This window comes from Ailuropoda melanoleuca, chromosome 12 (genome assembly GCF_002007445.2).
Source record: "Ailuropoda melanoleuca isolate Jingjing chromosome 12, ASM200744v2, whole genome shotgun sequence".
Lineage (NCBI taxonomy): Eukaryota > Metazoa > Chordata > Mammalia > Carnivora > Ursidae > Ailuropoda > Ailuropoda melanoleuca.
Window position 1 is genome coordinate 77,142,412 of NC_048229.1, and position 23,363 is coordinate 77,165,774.

The following is a 23,363-nucleotide window of genomic DNA, read 5'->3' on the forward strand; positions in this document are numbered from 1 at the left end:
CATCTGGGGAGTGGGTGTGGTGACCTCTCATTGGCAAGTTTGTCTTTCCTGAGCACACGTGGCTAAGAAGGGATAGACCCTCGGTTCTGCAGGGTGTCCACAGGGCAACGAAAAGGGGAAGTTGGCAGTGACGTCTGCCTCCGGCTCTCTCAACCCAGTTCTGACCCCGACACCTGCTCACCCCCAGTCCCGAGGTGAACTCCGTGACCTTGGTCCTCACTGGTCCTGCCTTAAACCAGACTGACCAGATGCTAATCCTCTCTCTGACGTCAACCCAGCCCCTCTGCGTCTAGCAAATCCCCATCATAGCCCCCCAATCTTGCATCTCAGAACTAATCAAAAACTCTGCCTGACGCCATCCGTAAGTCAAGCGCAAAGTGTACCTTCTACTCATACTTCCCAGACCCGGCAACCTCACTCCTTCCCTAGGATTCCCCAGGGAGGATGAGGCCAGCCCCCTTCTCCGCCCCGCAGCCTGTCCCCTTCCTCGGGTCCATGCAGGCCGCGGGGACCAGGGTTCTGGGGGTGCTGGTTGGAGCAGATTTGATGAGCTCGGGTCCCCTGACACAGGCTGGAGGTGGTCTGGACAAGGAGCTGCCACCAGGCATGCCTGCAAGGGACCCAGCACAGGGGTGGCCTGGACCAGAGGTTGGGGCTGAGAGTGTCCTGGGAGGCACAGGCTGGGGGCCAGGGTGGGCATGTGTCCTTGTCTGGGGAAGGCCACTGGCAACAGCTTTCTGCTTCAGACCCCATGAAGGGCTTGGTTTCTGCAAACAGATGGAGGTTTCAGAGCGCTTCCTGCAGTCGCCCAGGGAGCTTTGAAAGGGCTGTGGTTTGCTCATTGTCCTGGTGCCTTTTGTGTTGGGCCAGCTGGATGGGGACTGGGGTGGGGAAGGAGGCTTTGGTTGAAGTCCTCATTTAAGCCTAGTTAAAAAGGCTTCCTTCATGCAGGACTTGTCAGAACATTTAACATGGGATGTGAATTGGAGGAATCTCTAAGGCAGGGCTTCCAAAGACTCTGAATGGGGATTTATTTTGCCCTAGAAGCCTTCTCCCGGATGCATCTTACTCGACTAGGGTTCTAGTTGCTTTCTCCCCCAGGGCAGTCCCTCCTCTCTCAGTGAGGGAACTGGGGCGCAGAAGGGGCCAGGTTATCAGAACCTGCACGGACACTCAGGTCCCCTGGCATCTGCCTCTAGCACGCCCCACCATTGCATCTCCGTTCTGAGGCTGCTCCCTGCACTGTCACCAGCATGGGTGGCATTCAGGGGCTTAGTCTCCTCCAAGGAAGGACAGAATCTTCTTGACATTGTAGGAATGGGGATGTGGGACCCAGGGCGAGGGTGGGGACAAGGAGGGCTGTCCCAGGACCCCCGAGAGCACGAGGACCCAGCAAGCAGGGATACCCGGGCAGCCTGTACTAGTCACAGGCCCCCCACTTTCCTATTCCTTCCCTTTTCCCAGCCCCTGGCTTCGCCCCATTCCGGGTCCCATATACTCATGATGTGGGCTGGAGTTGGGGAGAAGGAGTGAGTGGTGGTGGGGTCAGGGGACATGCAGATGTGTGTCCCTGTTCCATCCTTGGGAGGCCAACATCCCTGACCTCATCTATGAAGCAGGGCTCGTGGGCCAGGCTGGAGGATGGGTGACGGATGAGACGTGGCAGGCAGCCCGGAGCCAGGAACACTGTGGAGGGGGAGGGCGGACGGGACGGGACAGGACAGGCCTGACCTGAGCCTCCCTCCTTCTCTCTGCAGCCACGTGGACACCAAGGAGCTGTGCGGTAAGTGCCCAGCTCTGTGGGAACCAGGCCTGGGGTGCCAGGATGGGACTCGGGGGAGTGACGGGGGCACAGGTGGGACATGAGGGGCCCGGGGGGGGGGGTGGGATCCTCTCTTACCCTGACTTTTGCCTTCTCTTCCCTCAGATTACTTTGTGGACCNTCTTCCACACGATCGACTCCGACAACACCAAGTGAGCCAGGCCCCCATTGCTGGGGCTGGGGTGTCCGGGGGGGGGTGGGGAGGGCCACCGTCCCCCTCAGCGAGGTGATCAGACGCTCCGTCTCCCACTCCCCTGAGGGGCAGGAGACCCGAGCTATCCCCACACTCGCTGACCCGACAGTCAGATCTGTTTGGCCCCCACTGGCCGGGGCCATCTGGGGAGTGGGTGTGGTGACCTCTCATTGGCAAGTTTGTCTTTCCTGAGCACACGTGGCTAAGAAGGGATAGACCCTCGGTTCTGCAGGGTGTCCACAGGGCAACGAAAAGGGGAAGTTGGCAGTGACGTCTGCCTCCGGCTCTCTCAACCCAGTTCTGACCCCGACACCTGCTCACCCCCAGTCCCGAGGTGAACTCCGTGACCTTGGTCCTCACTGGTCCTGCCTTAAACCAGACTGACCAGATGCTAATCCTCTCTCTGACGTCAACCCAGCCCCTCTGCGTCTAGCAAATCCCCATCATAGCCCCCCAATCTTGCATCTCAGAACTAATCAAAAACTCTGCCTGACGCCATCCGTAAGTCAAGCGCAAAGTGTACCTTCTACTCATACTTCCCAGACCCGGCAACCTCACTCCTTCCCTAGGATTCCCCAGGGAGGATGAGGCCAGCCCCCTTCTCCGCCCCGCAGCCTGTCCCCTTCCTCGGGTCCATGCAGGCCGCGGGGACCAGGGTTCTGGGGGTGCTGGTTGGAGCAGATTTGATGAGCTCGGGTCCCCTGACACAGGCTGGAGGTGGTCTGGACAAGGAGCTGCCACCAGGCATGCCTGCAAGGGACCCAGCACAGGGGTGGCCTGGACCAGAGGTTGGGGCTGAGAGTGTCCTGGGAGGCACAGGCTGGGGGCCAGGGTGGGCATGTGTCCTTGTCTGGGGAAGGCCACTGGCAACAGCTTTCTGCTTCAGACCCCATGAAGGGCTTGGTTTCTGCAAACAGATGGAGGTTTCAGAGCGCTTCCTGCAGTCGCCCAGGGAGCTTTGAAAGGGCTGTGGTTTGCTCATTGTCCTGGTGCCTTTTGTGTTGGGCCAGCTGGATGGGGACTGGGGTGGGGAAGGAGGCTTTGGTTGAAGTCCTCATTTAAGCCTAGTTAAAAAGGCTTCCTTCATGCAGGACTTGTCAGAACATTTAACATGGGATGTGAATTGGAGGAATCTCTAAGGCAGGGCTTCCAAAGACTCTGAATGGGGATTTATTTTGCCCTAGAAGCCTTCTCCCGGATGCATCTTACTCGACTAGGGTTCTAGTTGCTTTCTCCCCCAGGGCAGTCCCTCCTCTCTCAGTGAGGGAACTGGGGCGCAGAAGGGGCCAGGTTATCAGAACCTGCACGGACACTCAGGTCCCCTGGCATCTGCCTCTAGCACGCCCCACCATTGCATCTCCGTTCTGAGGCTGCTCCCTGCACTGTCACCAGCATGGGTGGCATTCAGGGGCTTAGTCTCCTCCAAGGAAGGACAGAATCTTCTTGACATTGTAGGAATGGGGATGTGGGACCCAGGGCGAGGGTGGGGACAAGGAGGGCTGTCCCAGGACCCCCGAGAGCACGAGGACCCAGCAAGCAGGGATACCCGGGCAGCCTGTACTAGTCACAGGCCCCCCACTTTCCTATTCCTTCCCTTTTCCCAGCCCCTGGCTTCGCCCCATTCCGGGTCCCATATACTCATGATGTGGGCTGGAGTTGGGGAGAAGGAGTGAGTGGTGGTGGGGTCAGGGGACATGCAGATGTGTGTCCCTGTTCCATCCTTGGGAGGCCAACATCCCTGACCTCATCTATGAAGCAGGGCTCGTGGGCCAGGCTGGAGGATGGGTGACGGATGAGACGTGGCAGGCAGCCCGGAGCCAGGAACACTGTGGAGGGGGAGGGCGGACGGGACGGGACAGGACAGGCCTGACCTGAGCCTCCCTCCTTCTCTCTGCAGCCACGTGGACACCAAGGAGCTGTGCGGTAAGTGCCCAGCTCTGTGGGAACCAGGCCTGGGGTGCCAGGATGGGACTCGGGGGAGTGACGGGGGCACAGGTGGGACATGAGGGGCCCGGGGGGTGGGGTGGGATCCTCTCTTACCCTGACTTTTGCCTTCTCTTCCCTCAGATTACTTTGTGGACCACATGGGGGATTATGAGGACGTCTTGGCCTCCTTGGAGACCTTGAATCACTCTGTCCTCAAGGCCATGGGCTATACCAAGAAGGTGAGGGGGTGTGGGCGGCCCCTGGGGCTCCAGGGTCTGAGATTTCTTCCAGGGCATCCTCACCCAAGGGGGCCTGATTTGGGCTGCCAAGCCTTGCGTGAGTCTGGTCCTGGGGTGGGCTTTATTTGGGGCTCCCAGGGGGAGCTGATGGAAACTGGCAAGCAGATGGAGCGGCTTGGTGAATGGCCTGATCCCACGGTGCCTGGTTTGGAGCGTGAGGCTGTTTCCTGGTGGGCAGTGGGTTTGCAGGGGAGCGTGGGGAGACCCCAGACTCTGGAATCCCTGCCCGGACCGGGGTAGCAGCCCAGTTCCCGCCTGAGGGGCCAGGGGCCGCGCCCCATGTACCCACCCGGGACTCCTGGGGGGAGGGGTCGCCTCCCTGCGATGCTGTCTGGAGGCATCACCCACGTGCTCGAGTCCTTCTTGGTCTGTGGTCCTAACTCTTGGTCGGGGAGACCTCATTCTCCGTCAGGGAGAGGACGTTAACATTTACCACTGGGACTGGGGCGGGTTTCAGAGATGCTGCCCTGGGAAGGCCCAGACGAGATGCTCAGCGTGGCCCTCGGGGCGTTTCTCAACGGTGATGGTGACAGGGTTTGGCAGGGGCGGGGCGGGGGGCATTTCCTTTTCTGGCTTGTTTCCTAGCAGATTTTTGTTGGTAGAAAGGCAGCTCGTTGGTGATGTCAGACGCTTCCCTCTTCCCATCGATCCATGGGAACTCGGCTCGCATGGACGCACCGTCCTGGCGGGAGCTGGGGACTAGTGCGCTTAGCTCCATCATGTCTGGGGTGCGGTCCTCCTATCTGGGGGCGTGGCCTGCTGTCTTTCCTCCCCCTGGTTCCGAGGCCCACGCAGCCGCTGCGTCAGCAGGCTTGTTGTGCTCGCGATTTCCAAGTGCGGCTCTCCAGTATTTCTCCACTAATTACAATATTAATACCAGCTCTTACTTTAGAATCCTCTTCAGCCTGTTTTAAAAAAATACATTTTTGTCTTCCCTTCATTACGTTTCATCTTAGGCGGTGGTAGTGAGTGTTTCAGATTGCCTTTCTTCAGCGATTGGTGGGGTGGATTCTATTCTTAGTCTGCTGTTGAACTACCCTTCACTTCCCGTGAGAAACTCCGATGCAGGGGCGTCCTGCCCCTCTGTCCCAGCGCTGCCGGTTCTCTCTGCCTCTCTCGGAAATTAAGGTGGCACGTTCATTCCGGAATGAATTGGTGGTGGTTTGGGAGGACTGCTGTGTGCAATCAGCTTCACCGCAGAACCCTTTTCCTATGCAAAAATAGAAAGAATTTATCCAGGAGGCTGGGGGCCAGGTCCTGCACAGGGGAGGGGGAGTATTTTCACAGATTCCTGGGTTAAGTGTTTGACTTTTTGTGTCCATTTTAGTGCAGTTTTGAGCAAAACTGGCACGGACCTCATTCAGCTTCGTGATCAGTCACACGTGGTATGTTGTTGATTTTTTTTAAAAATCTAAAACCTTTGACCTAAAGCGGGCACTTCATGCAGATTAAGTTCCACCGAACATCTGCTTCTATAGCTCAAGTCTTGTTTTCATTCTGGTCCTATTTTGCTACATTTTAAAAACTTCTGTTTGACAGTTTTGCCTGTTTTGTTTTTTTTTATGATTTTATTTTAGAGAGCTCAGGAGCAAGCAGGGGAGGGGCGGAGGGAGGAGAGAGAAGCTCCAGCAGATACCTCACTGAGTGCGGAGCCTGACTTGGGGCTCGATCCAGATCCTATGACCCTAAGGTCACAACCTGAGCTGAAATCGAGAGTCGGGCGCTTACCCAGCAGAGCTACCCGGGTGCCCCAGCGGTGTCTGTTTTTATTTTCTCATAAGCAGCCCCTTGACCCGCGTCTTTACACCTCCCGATAGGTTTCCTCCCTTAGCTGCGGTTTGCAGCCTTCTTGCTCCGTCCGAAGTCCTCGGGCTGGTGGTCGCTGCTCTCCTTTTCCCCCTGTGAAGTGCAGCGCTTACATTCTTTTGATCATCTGCCTTGACGTCTTAAACCTTGACCTTGGATGTTTTCACCGCAGCCGTGATTCCCTCACTCTCCCTGACCTCTGCCACGTCCCCCCACTCGTGGGTGCTTCACTGTGCAGGGATGGGGAGGGGGCGGCAGTGAGCAGCCCGCCAGGTCTCCTCGCTGCTTCACACAGGGTGTGATTTCCTCAGATACGGTGCTTGAGTTGTTTTGTTGAAGATCTCGTGGATGCTCGAGAGGAAGATGTGGGTCGTACTTTCCAGAATGTGAAATTTGAAAATGGCTGTCCCTTCTGCGTTAGGACAGGTGTATTACTGAAAGACGGGTGGTAAAGAGGGGAAACGTGTGTCTCGTACAAACGTAAAATGCACACGTTCTCTCATTTTTGTCAACCCCAACATTTTTATTTATATTACAGATGTTAATAATATCACCATCCCACTCCTTGTTTCCTTTAAGATTTTATTTGAGAGAGAAAGAGAACGAGCAGGGGGGGAAGGGCAGATGGAGAAGCAGGCTCCCCACTGAGCAGGGAGCCCAGTGCGGGACTCGATCCCAGCACCCTGAGATCATGACCTGAGCCGAAGGCAGACACCTAACCGACTGGGCCTCCCAGCACTCCTCACCAGTCATTCCTTTAGTTTTGGTTTCAAAATTGAGAAGATCACTTAAGGCCTGAAGGCTTTTTTTTTCTTTTCCTGTCTCCACAGATAGGAATTTTCTTCGATAATTTTAATCCCAGAAATAGAGAGTTCACATCACTCATTTATGAATACTTGGGTTGGGTATACAGGTTTTCACACAAAATCTTTGTCATTTACCACGTTGTCTCTCTTTATTTAAAAAGGTATTCATGATTTCATATTGACTTTACTTCCATGACTGAATAATCAAAATGAAGTTAAGAGTGACTTTAGTTATTCATCTTAGCTTTCTACTTTCTGCATTAGGAATATGAATATTTAAAGGCCTCATGAATTAATGTGAGAACGGGTAAGGTGTCACAGCTAGCTGAAAGGAACATTCACGGAACACACACCACGTAGAGAAGCAACCAGGAATTCTGGAATGAATTTGAATCAATGCAGAATTGGCCTCTGGCCCCAGTGACAGTGACAATCCCTTGCATTCTACCAGACAAAATTCACGTGTGCTTCTGTAGTTGAGAAATATCGTCCCTGGGACGCCTGGGTGGCTCAGTCATTAAGCGTCTGCCTTCGGCTCAGGGCATGATCCCAGAGTCCTGGGATCGAGCCCCACATCAGGCTCCTCCGCTGGGAGCCTGCTTCTTCCTCTCCCACTTCCCCTGCCTGTGTTCCCTCTCTCGCTGGCTGTCTCTCTCTCTGTCAAATAAATAAAATCTTTAAAAAAAAAAAAAAAGAAAAAGAAGAAATATCGTCCCTATTCTACATTGTACAGAGTTTTAAGAGCAGCTCCAAAGCAAGGGAAGACTTAGTCCAGAGGGTGTACTAGACAGGAGACCCGGTAATAATCTCTCTTGTCCATTTTGAAGACTTGCACACTTGCCTGGCGATGCTCTTTCCATCCCTGCTTATTGCCCAGTTCGTCTGTCCTCTGGGGCCGTGATGAGCTGACTTGCCACACTAAGTGATTTAATCTCTGTATTTCTGATGTGTTCTCTTAGCCATGTTGTTTGATGCCTATAGACTTTATGTTTTTATTCTATAAATGCTACATGTTCAACCACACTAAGTGATTTAATCTCTGTATTTCTGATGTGTTCTCTTAGCCATGTTGTTTGATGCCTATAGACTTTGTTTTTATTCTATAAATGCTACATGTTCAACATGCAAAATTTAGGAAATAGAGAAAAATAGGAAGAATTTCGAAACATTACCAACTCCCCCTGTTGCTCACCACTGTTAACATTCGTTTAGTCATCACTACCTCCGAGCCTTTGTCCCCATGTGTATTTCTTTAATACACTTCATATCGTTTGTGCACAAAAACTTATTTTTTGCTTTTTTCCCCCACCTAATATTTTAACACTTTCCCATGTATTGGATTATTACCAGGTTTTTGCTATTATGAATAATACCGTAACCTTGGGACATAAACATTTATGCACATTTTGCATGATTTCTTAAGGATGGATGATCAAAAGTGGAATTACTGGGTCAGAGAATATGAGCAGTACAAGGCTCTGATATAAAGCAAAATTACTTTATGAAGTGGCTGTGTCCGTCTGAGCTCCCACTGCCATGTTTGTTTTTTATTTATTTTTAATTTTTTTAAAGGTTTTATTTATTAGAGAGCACAAGCAGGGGGAGCAGCAGGCAGAGGGAGAAGCAGGCTTCCCACGGAGCAAGGAGCCTGAGGCGGGACTCGATCCCGGGACCCTAGGGTCACAACCCAAGCCAAAGGCAGACGCTCAACCAACTGAGGTGCCCAAGTGCCCCTGCATTGCCGTGTTGATGGCTGTTTTCTCTCTTATGTTGCGTGAAGGGTCAGTAGCGCCCTGCGCGTGTTCTGCTAGATTTTGCCGTTATACCCTGACCCTTCTTGTCTTGTGCAATACCGTGCAATCCCATCTTCGAGGGATACTGCGACTTGTCCTGTTCGTCTGACCAAATTTGGTGGCAGGATTTTTTGCAGACTTGCTTTGTTAATCTTTTGGTGCCGTTTTGGTTTCAAGGTGCCTCCGTGTGGCTCTCATTTCATCAAGTCTGGGACTGTGTGTTTACAGGAAGGAACTTAGCCGCTTTCTGCTTGTTTTTATGGTTACAATCCGTCTGCTCTGACGGCCGTAGTGATCTTTTATGCTTCCCATTTTGTGTGCTTCTTTGTCCGTCGGACGGTTTACCGTGCGATGGTCGGCTTTGCTGGAGCACGGATTGGGATTTCCAAGGGAAATCTTGTAGATTTCATTGCACTGGCCACCTTGAAAACGGGCGCTGTGAGCGCTCTTCGTCCTGTTTTTATATGCAGCTAGTAAAAAACACTTTCTGTGCCTTTCTGTGGAATTAAAGGACATTTGAGGTCTTCAGATATTTTTTCCATATTCTACCCTCTTTACTGATGTAATCCGGTGTGATCAAAATTAAGCTATGATGAATAGTTTCATTTCCTGACCTGTGTAACTTTGAATGTAATTGGAGCGATCCCTGTTGCTACTTCTCATGACTTCCCCAATCAAGAGTTCTCTCTTTGATTCAACCCTTGATATTTCGGGGGAAATTCCTAGGACTCGTTTGCTGGAAAGGCACTCATCTGGTAGCCTTTCGGAGATTTGCAGGTTTCTGAGGTCTCCCTGTCGGATGTCCGCACGGTACAGAATTCCCAGGTCGGATCCTTTCCCTCTGGAATCTGGATCCTTTCCCTCTGGTCTTCTGGCTGAGGCACTGATGGTGGTGGAGGAGAGATCTGTAAAGCCTGATTTTCACTCCTTGGAAAATAACTCGTCTTTCTGGAATTCAGCTAACCGGTTACACTCAGGGATCTTCGCAACCTCAGCCACAGATCTGGGCGCTTCTGACACACTCACTTCAGCTCATTTTTCTGCCTGATGGTTTCTAGGAGGCTTTCTCTCTTTGCATTTAAATTCTTACCACATTATATCTTCTTGGCCGTTCATTTTTCCAGGGCCCATTGATCACTGGATTGAGTGTGGTTTCAACCGTTTGCAGAGGATGATAATCAGTCACTGAAATGCATTGTGACCAGAGCTTTATCTGGCTTCTGCCACAGATTCATTCTCTGTCAGGGCTCGTCTCCAGCGTTGGCACAGGATGTCCACCTCCACAGGCTTCCCTGCGTGTGCCCGCCTCTCGTCCCTACGCTCCCCACCCCTGCCTCTGTTTCCCTCTCTGTTTCTAGCCACGTTTCCCTTGTGCACTCACTGCTAATTAACTCCCAGTCAGACTGATGGATGGCTTAATTTGCTGTCCTTGAGAGCCGAGGTTTCCCTCGCCTTGCGGGGGACCGGGCAGAGCTCCCAGGGGCCGGGTGGTTGCCTCAGGAGGGGTGGGATCTTGGCAGAGAGGCGCGAGAGCTGCACGGCATTTTGGGGACCAGCGTCCCCAACACGGTGCTGTTTGATCCTTATCATCCTTGAGTGACCCAGCTAAGCCGGAACCTTCTCAGTCCAACCGCAAAGCCTTCTGAAGCCAAGGCGATCTCAGCTGGACGCAGAAGCCTTGAGAAATGTCTTTGCTGCACTCTTGACAGAAGGCGAGATTCTGGCTCACACCACAGAGCGAAATCTGTGGAAAGCCTCGTCCTCGTCCTCTCCCCCAGAGTTCCTCTTCTCATGGCCTCTGAATCTCCCTCTCTCGGTTCCCCCCAGACTCCCTGCTGTCCCCTCCTTCTGAGATGCAGTCTCCGGCATTTTCTTGAGAGGAGCCATTTGAACCTCTCTGGTTGCTCTTGAGTCTGTCAGTTCTCTGGGTAGCATCGTGAAGGCCCAGGAGCCCAAGGAATCCTCCTTGGAGGAGGGAGGCGGTTGGGTTGTGTATTCTTCTTCTGCCCTACCGCATCCGTGTCCACAAGAACATCAGGGACACCAGCACCAATGAGCATGCATATCTCACCACCTCCCACCAGCATCACCTTCACCACTACCGCCGCCATCACCGCCATCAGCACCGTCACCGTCATTATCCCTGCCACCATCACCGCCATCATCACCATCATTGAAAACCGCTATCATCTTCATGACCATCACCACCATGACTGTCACCATCATCACCACCATTGTCACTACCATCATCTTCACCACCATCACTGCCAGCACCAGCACCACCATCACCACCAGCTCCCTCCCCACCATCATCTGTATTATCGGCGTCATCATCTTTATCACAGCCCCTACTGCTCATTGAGTACTTCCTATGGGACAGGCTCAGCACCAAGCATATTTTGCATACGTTTTGTCGTTCGGTCCTCCGTATGACCTTGTCAGATAGATGCTAGAGTGACTCCTATCACGGTCACAGAGGTGAGGAGCTAGGACGTGGTGAAGCCAGGGCTCAAACCTCCATCTCGGAATCCATAGCCCGTGTCCTGCTGCAGGAGCTGTACTCTTCTCCAGACGCAGGAGGCACCGGGGTCCCCATTTCCTCCTGAGGCAGACACCAGCCCCACAGACCCCCCAAGCTCTGTGCCAGACACCCCCACGTCAGTGCCCCTGTAACCCCTCTCCCATCTGCCCCTTCCCTTCCCTCCACAGGTGTACGAGGGCGGGAGCCACGTGGACCAGTTTGTGACACGCTTTCTTCTGAAGGAGACGGCCAATCAGATCCAGTCGCTGCTGAGCTCTGTGGAGAGCGCGGTGGAGGCCATCGAGGAGCAGACCAGCCAGATCCGGTGCGTCCCTGGGACCTCACCATGTCACTTGGGGCTGTGTCGCACACGGCCGTCTGCTGCTTGCTGGGGCCGTGTGTTGCTTGGGGGCTGGGGGACCTTGGGCAAGGTGCTGCACCTCTCTGTGCCTCTATTTCCCCAACTGTAAAGCAGGGATGGTGATAAACCTGCCTCTTCAGTGACTGCGAGGATGGAATGAGACGCTACACATGCAGAATTCCGGCGTGCGTGCGTGCAGGACCTGCGTGCCCTGTGTACGCACACAGGGTTAAGACTGTTCCCCAGACTCTGATCGGTTTTGCCACATCCCTGTAACACTCACTGACGGTATTGTTTACCTAAGACTGTTCTGTTATTTGCCTCGTTTTTGAAAACTGAAATTAGTTTAGGAAACTATGGGGTGACCATCGCTGGGGAAGTTTCCACGTGCCATCAGTGAAGTACCTAGAAAACCAGGCACCTGTTGCATGATGTCTGGAAGCCCGAGGCCTCCCCTCCCTCCGTCTGTTTGAAGGAGAGACTGGGGTTGCAAAGAGACGCCTCGAAGAAAGAGTAGCCCCAAATTCTGACTTTCTCCACGGGATTGAAAGAGAAGCGAAGTAACTTAAGTGATTTCAGGCCTTGTCTGCATGTCAAAAGCAAGGAAAAGCATCTGTGTGGGGAAGGCCCACCTGGGGTCCGGAGAGGAGCAGTTCTCCCTCCAGGCCTGCCCCCTGGTGCTGACCCAAGTTGAGGCACACTCCCCTCTTCTTTCCAGAACAGCTGATGTGTCTGGTGCAGAGGGGCCATAAAGAGATACAGGTAGACAGGCATCTGCAGGGGCAGAGGCTCGCCGTGGCCAGGGTGTTGGTGGCTGTCCCGTGGGGGTTGGAGCATGTGATCTGTGGCTGGTGAGAGCTGGCCCCAGCCGGATAGGAGGGCAAAGGCTGCTCAAGGATGCTGTTCCCAAAATGTGTTTGCTCTGGGCCCCTCAGGCATATCACCAGACCCCTGGCCCCGACCGTGCCCGCTGCGTTGGAGTCCCTGGTTGCTGACTCTGCGTCCGTGCTCAGCCTTGTGATTCGGAGGGTCCCCAGGGTGAACAGCCCCAGCTCTGGAGGCTGACACAGAGATTTCTTTCATTTTTTGGTCACTATCTGGATGACAAGCTGCGTGTTTTCTCCTGCATTGGGACAGGTGTTGGTGGCTGATTCCCTGTGCTGTACCAGCCCCATCATGTGTCAGGGAGGACACCTGCCCGGCCCCGTGCTGGGAACTTCCTTTGGGACCTTGGTGGCAGAGGGAGCCCTTCGCGATGGGGAGTCACATCTCCACGTGCTCTCCCCCCCTCAAAGTACCCTGAATCTCAGCTATTTTGTCTCCAGGCTGCAGGTCCCCTTATGCTCCCTTGTCTAGACGCAGGCCCTGCGGGCCTCCCGCCGCACACATTTGTGTTCTGAGGGCCTGAATTTGATGTTGGTCTGTGGAGAGTCAAGATAGACACCTCAAAGACTCTGCCAGCCTCTCCCTTCCCCAGAAGACTTGGGGTGGCCCTGCTGCACGGGGGCGAGGCTTACCGAGCTTTCGGGATCATGGGAGACAAAGTCTGGAACGTAGCAAGGCAGGAGGCGGCCCGGGACAGGGCGCGTTGGCTGTGTGCACGGCGGTGTGTGTGTGTCTGGATGTATTCGTGTGTCTGTGGTGAGTGTTCCAACATCTCTTCGCACGTGGGCGTTTGGCTATTCACCGAGCATGGGTTGAGCCCCTGCTGTTGTGCCAGGCTCCGTGCTTGGTGAGCCGTGTGTGCCCGTGAGGGCGTGCCGGGGTTGTGCACTTGTGTGTGCATCAGTGTGCATGGGGACAGTGGACAGGGACAGGACACGGGGCCTGGCTGGGGTCAGGAGCATAGATTTTTCTGTGCTGTTCTATGCCCTTTCTGGACTGTGTCTTAGGGCTCCCTTTTTCAGAGAGGGGGGCTGTCTAGCTGGTACAAAACCAGGCTCCCCCCCCAACCCACAAGGCTGCAAACACCACAGGGCTCCCAGTGAGGTGGGGAGGGGAAGCTGTCACTTCTGCAGTGGGGTGGGAGCCTGGCTCAGTGTCAGGCCTGGAACGGACCCCCCCGGGCACAGAGCCTGGGCTCTGTCATCCTATAATGTGGTCAAGTTCAGATCCTGACTGTCCAGCTAGCTGTATGGTCTTGCCAAAGGCACCTGTCTCTGGGCCTCGTGTTCTCCTTGGGGAAACCAGGGCCATTGTGGCGACCTCACAGGAATGGGGTCCACTGGGTCACCTATGCCTGTGTCCGCTCACAGCAGGGGCTTCATGTTTGCCAAAGCCAAGTGTGGCTAGGGTCGTGCGGCTTCCCTCATATGTGTGTTTCCTCCACTCAAACTGCAGACAGAACCACAGCAAACCCAGCCACGGCGGAGTGGAGACCTGGTCTGGAAGTGCCGCGCCCCCCCATGCCCCCAACCCCAAGCTGGGGGCCACGGAACAAGGGAAGATTCTTCCATCCGGTGAGAGAGAGTGGGGGCCTGGGGTGGGGAGCAGTGGCGGTGGCCCAGAGGCAGCCTGGGCCTCCAGGTGGGACTGGGAAGGCTGAGGGCTCCTCTCCCCTCCCCCAAGCCTCACCCTGCCCACCATTAGCATCTCTTTTCCTTTCTCTAGTCGCTGTGGACCCCAAGGAGGAGGGCCTGGAAGCCCAGATCAGCCGCTTGGCAGAGCTCATAGGACGGCTGGAAAGTAAGGTAAGCCTTCCTAGCTGTCGCCCCTCTACCCTAACCCCCCCCCCCCCAGTGAGTGTAGGGTTGGGCCTGGAGTCCGGACAGAAGCCAGGGACCTTGGAGAGGACATCCACCAGGGGGCACGAAGGAATGGAGAACAAGACTAGGGGGAATATGTCCCATCAGCGGGGGCATGGATGGAGAGGCGACAAGGCTTCCTGCGGCTTTGCTCGAGGGTGGGCCTGGCCTGGGCAGGTGAAGCCAAAAGGTGGAGGATGAGGGACGGCAACGTCCCAGGGGAGATTAGAAACATCCCGAATGACCGGCGGCATTCATGAACTCTTTCAAATACGATTTGGCTCTTCCACGGGTAATGGAAAATGGCTCAGTCTGTACAGAATCCTGTCCTGAGAGAACGTTTCAGCACTCAGCAGGTGCTCCCAGTAGGACTGCATTAGTCTCCCCCGGCAGCCAGAACCAGTACCACTGGCGGGGCTGAGAGCACAGCCCAGTTTTGCGCCTAGACTGAGATGAGGCTGTGGGCAGGGCGGCTGTGCCCTGAGGCCTCTCCCCTGGGCCTGTAGACACTGCCTTCGGTCCTCCCTCGGTCCTCCCTCTGTGCGTGTCTGCGTCCTGACCTCCATCCAAGGACAGTGGTCAAGTTGGATCAGGGCCCGCCCCTGTGACCTCATCTTAATTACCTCTGCAGAGGCCCTATTCCCAAACATAGTCACATGCTCGGGTGCTGAGGGGTGGCCCTTCCACATAGGATTTTGGAGAGGAAATAGTTCAGCCCGAAAAATGACTATTTGTTGGCAGAAAGACAACAGGTTGCCTTAAGGTTTACCAATGGGCTCAGGTGTCAGATTGCTTGTATTTGAATCCTGTCTGTACCACTTAGCAGCTGTGTGACCCTGGGCCAGTGACTTACCCTCTCTGGGCCTCCTGCTCTCACCTCAGAGAAATACTCAGAATAGTACTCCCAGCGTTGTTGTGAGGATTAAAGAAAATGGTCCTAATGGCCTAGCCGGGAGCCTACCGTGTGGTGAGCATCTCCTGGGAGCAGTTGCTGGCCGTGGTTACTGGATATTCTGACACCAAAACCCGTCCACGCGCGCACGCTCTACCTGTCTGCCTGCGGCACCGGGGAGCACCTCGCTCCGAGCTCGGCCCTTACAGCCATTTTCCGCGTCTCCTACCTCGCTGAATTTTTTACATCTTTGGCAAAAGGGCAAAAAAGTACTTTGATGGGTTTGGGGGTTCGGAGGGATTCATGGGAGCGGGGGTCCCCACGCAGAGGGAGGCTGAGGCCAGACTTGGAGTGGAGCCTGAGGGAGGAGGTGGTGATCCACCCGCAGGGCGGAGGCCGAGGTGGGATCCCCCTCCCCTGAAGCCGGCTCGGAGCAGGGGCGGTGGGAAAACTGCTCAGCTGGACCCTGCGGCCCCATTGTCATAACAACCTGGAGCGCCTCCAGAGGGAGGTTCTTTGAAGCTTATTTTTAGCACCCGGTCGCCTTAACAACCAGTTGGCTGGAGACCTCCGAGCACCTGGGTGTCCTGGAGACGGGGCGAGGCCCCTCTTTCTGGCCTCTGATTGGTCCAGGCCGCCAGCCGGAGCCAATCCGGGGCCGGTCGCCCTCCGTGTGCCAACCTGCGCCTGCTCCCTCTGCCGGGGTGGGGCTGATGGGGGGCTGGAGGGGGCGGGGAGGACATGGGTGCCCCTGAGCACCCCCATCCTCGGCCTCCGTGGCCCTGCTGGGGGCGGGAAGCCAGAGGAACCAGTTGCAGCCCCTGCCTCCAGGAGCCCCCCAGGCGGTTATAAAATAACGTGCCAGGCATTTCTTTGCCACCTGTAAAGCTCCTGGCAGCCACGTGTCTCTGAGAAGTCAGTACTTTCTGCAGGACCGGCTGCCGAAAGTATTAGGGCCATCTTGGGCACATGCAAAGGGAGCACGCGGGGCCCCTTGCTCAGACATTCTTAAGAATTCCAAAGTGGTGACTGCACAAGTCACATGCACGATTACTGCTCGCTGGTTTCCTTAACCAGCTGATGTGTCTCACACGTGTGCCTACTCTGCACGGGAGAGGAAAGACCCAGGTCCGTGACTGTGCCGGAGACACGGGCTATCTTCGTGGAGGATGGACAGGGAAAGGCACAGGGTGGCCTTCGAGGGCTGCGCAGGCTGAAGAAGAATCACGAATTTGTGCGTCAGAAGGAGAGTGACCCTGGCTTCAAACCCAGTCTCCAGCGCTCACCCAGCTGTTGTGGCCTTCGGAGCCCAGGGTTGTCTGCTCTGAAACAGCGAGAGCAGCCATCAGGTGCCCGGTTCTAGACCCCCGCACAGGACTGTGCTCGGTCTGCACGCGGCTCCTGCTTCCTCGGGGCTTGCGGTGGGGCAGCTCCTCCCTCAGTGTGGACAGTTCAGCAGGACGTACTTGTAACGTGTTTAGTTCGAGGCCTGTGGGAAGCCGGTGATAGCAGACCAGCCCATTCAGACCGTTAGATTAACGAGGCGCCAGGGGTTATGACTTGGGATGACTGGTAAGTTGATGGGGAATCTCAGGGCTGTGGCAAAACCCCAGCATCCTGGATTCAAGACTTAAGCCCCCATTGCTGCCTGTCCAAGACCACCCTCCCCAGCTGGCAGAATGCCCGCTACAGCAGATCTGGTTGGCCTCTGTGCCTCCCAGATGCCAAGGCCGGTAGGGCTCTCTGACACTTTCTCCAGTCTGTCTCCCAGCCTGGCTTGCCAGCACTGTGTACAGAGGGTGGACCGAGCCCTTTCCAGCCACCTGGGGACTCCAGAGCCCCTGGAACCATGGGGTGGAGAGGCTGGAGCTCTTTGATGGCTCTGGGTACTCCAGTCTCATTGTGGTGGTCCCGGAGGCCTCCCTGGGGGAGGTAGCCTCTGTCTCCAACATGTCTTTGTGCGTTGTTGTTTCAGGCCCTCTGGTTTGACCTTCAGCAGCGCCTCGCAGATGAGGAAGGTACCAACATGGTGAGGACTGCCCCCTCCCTGCTCTCTCGTGTGGCCCCTTCTCTGCCTGAACCAGGGCTCCATCCCGGCAGCTCTGTGTCCTTGACACCCCCGACCCCGGAACTACCACCAGGGCCATGTAGCCCCAGCTCCTGGCCCCCCACCCCTCCCAGGGGTGTTTTTTGATCAAAAATGGTTTGGCTCAGGGCAAAGTGATCAGCACAGTGACACCAAAACACAGAATCCAGCGGAAGAGAATTTTGCTGGGCGCTGATGTTGCGTCTTGGACCAGAGTGCCTTTCAGGCAGCTCCCGACAGCCGTAGAGCCTCTTTAAACACCCTTGTCAGGTGTCCTGCGTTGCTGGGGTTACGGGCAGCTTTTAGCTCTGAAGTCTGGTTCTTTATAGCTGGTTTTCATGTGTAAGAATGAAGGGCGTGTGTATACATGGGAGGTTTTTTTGGTTTTGGGCCAAATGGTCCTGTCCTCTCTGAGGGGAGGTTGGGGCATGGGCTGTGCCCAGGGCGGGGGGCAGGGAGGGGGCAGCTGCCAGCCCCGTGGGCACCCACGCTCACGCACTGTGGCCCCGCAGCACCTGCAGCTGGTCCGGCAGGAGATGGCCGTGTGCCCCGAGCAGCTGAGCGAGTTCGTGGACTCCCTGCGCCAGTACGTGCGGGGCACCGCCGGGGCCGGGAACTGCTTCCAGTGAGTGTGCGGGGGGCAGAGGGCGGGGCAGGACTAGGCTTCCCCAGAGAACAAACCCAGGCCCAGGGAAGCCCCTCGCAGCTCCCAGATTTGCCCCAGCGCACAAACACGGCCGGGACCCCGACTGCCTGGCTCTAGCTTCCTCGCCGTCCCTGGGGTTGCCGGAGGTGAGGATGGCATGGTGGACGTGAGGGGCTAGGCCCGTGGCTGGGGCAACCTGCATTCACTGTGGGCGCACGGCTGCTCCCCCCCCCCGGGGCCTCTCCCACTTACTCCCAGCCATGTAGGCTGGCGGGGCCCTCGGCCAAGTGGAGCGCTTAGCCTTGCTAGTGGTGCATTGAGAGGGCTGCTGGCCCAGGGCCCAGGCTCTCGCCCCCGTCTCACACCCCGGGGACCGGGTCCAGCCTGGGTCCCTGCCTTGGTTCTGGCCAGCTTGCTTGCTTTGGCCTTGAGAGCACGTGCACCTTCTCCCTGCTTCGGGGGATCCAGCCGGGATCTCCCTGCTTCGGGGGATCCAGCCGGGAAGCAGGCAGCTGCCCTTGCTGATCATTTATTCTGGGAGGGAGAGGGGCAGACAGAGAAAGAGGGCTCTTGATGGGGCAGGTGCGGTGGAGGCCAGGAAGACGGGTCCTGGAGACAGGGTTTCAAAGGGCTTCAGGGAAGCTTTGCTCTGGGTTGAGGGGACCATTTGGTGCCAAGACCTGGAGCGGCAGCCAGGGTGCCGTGTCTGGGGACCAAGCCAGCACCTGGTGTGGCCCGACAGTGACACCAGCGGAGAGGACTGGGGCTAGTCGGGACCGAGTGGGAGATGCTTGAGCACAAGGCAGACGTGGTCTGGTCTCCTTCGTGTGAAGAAGGGCTGAGTGGGGACCAGGGTGCAGCGGGGCCAGCAGGGGCCCTGCAGTCACTGGAGGGACAGGCCTTCCCGTGCCTTGGCTTTGGAACAGAGTGGACGGGCCTTGCTCATGGCTGGGACTGAGGGAGGTGGCGAGAGGAGGCCAGGCCGAGTCAGACAGTCTTTGGCTTCAGAAACCAGAGGATGGTGTTGTGTGCTGAGCTAGGTCAGGAGAGCTTGGGTGTGTTGGCGGGGGCGTCCTACAGGCCTTTGGGGCCACATTAAAGTCAAGCTAGCATCGAGGTGCTGCCGTCCAGGTGGGGGCGATCCCAGGAGCGGAGGCAGGACACAGGGGGGCTTCATGCCTGCATGAAGCCTGCCTGTTTTCCCGCCCCTGCAGAGGTGCCCCCCCCCAAAGCCATCCGTGTGTTGTCAGCCAGACTAATGCAGTCCCCACGGTGGCTTTCGTCTCCCAGTAACCAATCATACGTGAACCCAATCCCTCGCAAGCAGCGCCATCTGCGTCCGGCAAAGGGTTACTGTCTGATGAGTGGGGGACACGTGGGCCCCATCCTCTCCCAGAGTGCGAGCCCGCAGCCCCACGTGTCGTTTGAGGCTGGGCCATAACCAACTGAGACGATCAGCAGCCTCTCCCCCTGCTTCTCTCCCGTGCCGTCAGGGCTGGGATTGCCCGTAATTAGAGAATGCCACCCATGACAGCGTACTCCTCCTCGTGGGATGCTTGGGGTTCTGTTCTGTGGGGAGAAAGCAAGAGTGCAGCCGAGAGGCCAGAGGAGGATGGGGTTAGAGACAGGGCAGCTGAGAGTCTCGCCCCCTCCCCTCCAGGTCAGCCACACTTGGGGAGGCAGCCCTCTGCCCCCTCCCAGGGCCCAGGTAGGATCAGCCCTATTTAAGGGGCAGTAGGGGGCCTGGCAATCCCACAGGTCACGCGGGAGTGATGGGGGGCCTGCCGGACCACTGACCCTTGGCAGGCCTTCCCCCAGCCACCATGGGGGCCAATTCCCGCTTGGCAGGAGGAAGATGCTTTTATTTTTAAAGGTAGGATTTTTAAATGACTAGAACACCTTTTACAGTGTCATTTCATTGTAATTCATTCAGTGAGGGGCCGGGCCCTTTGGTGGGGGGCAGAGATACTCGCTGAACTGAACAGTCTGGAGGGGGTTGTGCTGGGGGCCCCTCCCACCTCCTGCAAGGTTGCTGGGGCCCCTGCCTTGAGGGGGGCAACGAGGCAGCCCCAACCTGGAGCCTCTCTCACAGCATCGCTGCCGTGAGGTTGGCGGATGGCTTCACCTTCGTGGTCTACGAGTTCTGGGAGACGGAGGAAGAGTGGAGGAGGTGAGCACAGCTTGAGCTCCAGGTGCCCCAGCCCTTGGGCCCCTTCACTGGAGCACCCCTGGAGAGGAGAGCGGGGAGGGCAGGGTAACAATGAGCACCCATCCCTGTGGCATCTGCCTGCAGAGAGCTGGTCTCATTGGGCGGACAGGGCCCTAAATGTCGTGGGAGGCACGTTTCTTCGCCTCGAGGGACCCCCATTCCACCAGCTGGGCTCTGAATCCAGGTCCCTGGCCACCGCTGGGAGCCGAGGTGAAGGCTGTTCCTAGTTGAAGACTGTGGCCCCAGGGGATAAAAGTCCAGAAAGCAAGCGCTCTGATTAAGAACACTCAGTGGGAGGCAAGAACCAGGCTGTCCTCTGCTCCCACGCCTGCCACTCCCTGCTCCAAGGCCACAGCATTCAGCCTCCCTGAGGCCTTCGCATCTTTACCCCCTGGCTCTAAGCGCCGAGCATGGCTGAGGGGTTAAGACCCTCATCTGGGGCAGAGCCAGGATTAGAGATCTGGAACCCCCAGGCTCAGGCTGGAGGCTCCCCCGATCCCCGAGCAACCCCCCCGTTGCCCTGGCTTGCAGGCACCTGCAGAGCCCCGTGTGCAAGGCGTTCCGGCACGTCAAGGTGGACACACTGAGTCAGCCAGAGGCCCTCTCCAGGATCTTGGTGCCAGGTAGACGGAAGTGGGGTGTGTAGAGGGTCCTACAACGGGGGAGACCAAGGGTCAAACATTAAACTAGCCCTGCAACCTCGAGACAACAGAGTGGGCTGTAGGGAGGGGACAGAATGTCTGCCCGCAGGGCTGGGGGCCCCCTCCCAGCACGTCCAGCATGGGCAGTGGTTGGAGGCAGGGAGCCCCTCACCAAGGGATGGGGGAAGGGGCTGCCCTTCCCCACCCCCCTGCTCTGCTTCCTGTGGCTCTCTCTCCCTCCCTTACCAGCTGCTTGGTGTACTGTGGGCCGCGACTGACCACCTCCCTGAGGCCTTTGGATCAACCTGCCAACCTGCCCACTCTTTTCTAGAAACTTTGGTATACAAGCTGTCTTTTCAATATACTTCCAGACAAGAATGTATTTTCCCTGTTTGAAGTGAAGGAGCAGCCCCTTCCCCTGGCCTTTCCCTGACACCCCACCCTTAGTGGCAGAACAGTGTCAGAGCTGCTGAAGCCGAGGGTCAGCAGGCACAGGGAGGCTTCCTGGAACCAACACCCTCCCCCCCAGCCCAGTGGCCACGCATGGACCCTCTCCCCCCCCCACCCTCAGCAGGACTGGCCCCTCTGCTGGCCACTGCCTCATGGGCCTGGGGGACATTCCTCTCCCTGGTAGGAGCCGAGACCTTGTAGTGCCCAACCTCGGCCTGGGCCCCACCGCACATGACCGTAGAGCCCACGTAGCCAGTGTCCTGCTTGGCAGTCAGGCACCAATAAACTCTGGTCGGGAATGGCCGCGTGCTGTGTTTTTCTTTTGGATTTTCTGGTGGATGGCCAGTGGAGGAACAAAGCAGTCACGGTCCATGGGGCCCCTCAGTGGCCATGAAACCCTGACCCCATCACCCCAGAGCCTGTTTCCTTATCTGGAAAATAGAGCTGATAAATGTAATATTTTGACAGACAAGGTCTTGCTTATTCCAAAGTTCAGGGAGTCCCCAAGAATTCCCCTGTGACTCAGTAATTCATGAGGACTCCCGGAAGTCGGCAGAGCCATTTCACTCAGCTACAAATTATGGCAACAATAAAAGACAGACTCAAATCAGCCATGGGAAGACATGCAAGGTGGTGGAGAGACCAGGCCCAGAGCTTACAACCGTCCCCTCCTCTTGCTCCCGGCACGGACGCGTGACTAGGCGCCTAGAGCACTGCTCTCCAGAGCCTCGGAGATCAGGTTCCCCTAGGCACCAATCATGCCCTGTGCGGGCTTAGCCTCCAGCCCCTTCGGAAATCAAGCTGAAGCCTTCTGGTCAGAGGCCCTGGGTAAACAATGAGGTGTGGGATCAGGACATTCCAAGGTCCTGGAGGTCACCTCCCAGGGGCCAAGGCCAGATGGCTGTGGGCGCAGCAGATCCTTCAGTACGGACCTGTGAGCTAGTCCAACAAGACGGGAGACCAAGACCCCAGACTTACACGTTATTTCAAGTCCTGTTCTGGAACCTCGGTAACTTCCCCGCTCTGTATCCCTGTCTTAGCAGCAAAGAGGTCAGACACAGAAATCTCCAGGGACCAGGAAAGTGAGCCATGGCTCCCCGCCTGCAGGCAAGATGGAGGGAGAGACAGAAGGGTCGTAAACTGGGGCAACAGTGGGGCTGTGAGGCCGCAGAAGCACCCGGAGTGGCCGGCCTGTGACATGGGGACAAGAGGACACCTGTCAGTGCCACATCGGGCTGCAGGAGCCATGATGCCCCTGCTCCCTCCCCCCTTGGGTCCTGCCACCTCCAGATAGGGTTGGATGCTGGTCCTTCACGCAAAACCAGGGACCTACAATGTGGGCTTCCAGGAAGTGCAAAAACCAGGTTTGGACACCTCCCAGCTGCATGTCCCTGCAGCCAGCCTCTCTAAGCCCCCCTTTTCTCGTTTGTAACGTGGGGAGAACACCCTTCCTTGAAGACCAGGAACTGCCTGGCTCACGAGAGTGGCACGTCACGGGGTCCTGCCCACAGCACCCACAAGCCCCCCCGAAGCCGGTGCTGCTCCCACCGGCTCTGCGGTTTTAAACAGATTCTCGGGGCTGAGGCTCTCTGGGGTACAACTGAGGAGCCCCACGAGCTGCACGTGTTACACCTCGCACACATCCTCCCGCTGGCCCGAGCCCCCCCCCCCCCATTGTAGCCTCTCTGCTGATGGCAGCTTGAGCTCCTAGAGCCGCAGTGCGTTCTGAGGGGGCGGGAACAGGCTCTGAGGAGGACACATTCCAGCCCTAGAAGGCATCAGAGCTCCCACGGAACTCACACTTCACTGCCAGGCACGCACATACACCTCCCTCAACACTGCCTGTGCTATCCTGGGACCGGCAGCGTCCCCGGGGGGACGGAGACCAGAGAGGGCAAGAAACTCACCGGCGGTCACACACGAGCTGAGGCCACCACTTACACCCCAAGCCCGAGCTACCCACCCCCAGGGCTGTGCCCTAGCCCCCGTGCCACCCAGCAGACCACGTGGGAACAGCGCCGGGTTGCACGTGAGACCTCAGAGTCACCGGAGGAGCTGGTCAGCCCATTCCTAGGTCTGTACGATGCCCACAAGAACCCCGTGGGCTCTGGCCACACCAGGGAGTACTACTCAGCCACGGGAAGGAACGCAGTGCTGATCTGTCCGTA

At 56.7% G+C, this 23,363-nt stretch overlaps 1 protein-coding gene across 1 annotated transcript in view; it reads left to right on the top strand.

Annotated features, from left to right (window-relative positions):
* Positions 1 to 21,488, top strand: part of NECAB2 (N-terminal EF-hand calcium binding protein 2) — a 29,834-nt gene extending 8,346 nt beyond the window's left edge. Inside the window, exons 5-14 of the mRNA XM_034639043.1 lie at positions 1,758 to 1,783; positions 4,083 to 4,180; positions 11,355 to 11,491; positions 13,868 to 13,986; positions 14,138 to 14,217; positions 17,139 to 17,192; positions 17,762 to 17,874; positions 19,988 to 20,065; positions 20,636 to 20,727; positions 20,995 to 21,488. Of these exons, the coding sequence (XP_034494934.1) occupies positions 1,758 to 1,783; positions 4,083 to 4,180; positions 11,355 to 11,491; positions 13,868 to 13,986; positions 14,138 to 14,217; positions 17,139 to 17,192; positions 17,762 to 17,874; positions 19,988 to 20,065; positions 20,636 to 20,727; positions 20,995 to 21,023 (826 nt within the window). The 3' untranslated portion in view covers positions 21,024 to 21,488. The remainder of the gene's footprint in view (positions 1 to 1,757; positions 1,784 to 4,082; positions 4,181 to 11,354; positions 11,492 to 13,867; positions 13,987 to 14,137; positions 14,218 to 17,138; positions 17,193 to 17,761; positions 17,875 to 19,987; positions 20,066 to 20,635; positions 20,728 to 20,994) is intronic.
* The last annotated feature ends 1,875 nt before the right edge of the window (positions 21,489 to 23,363 follow it).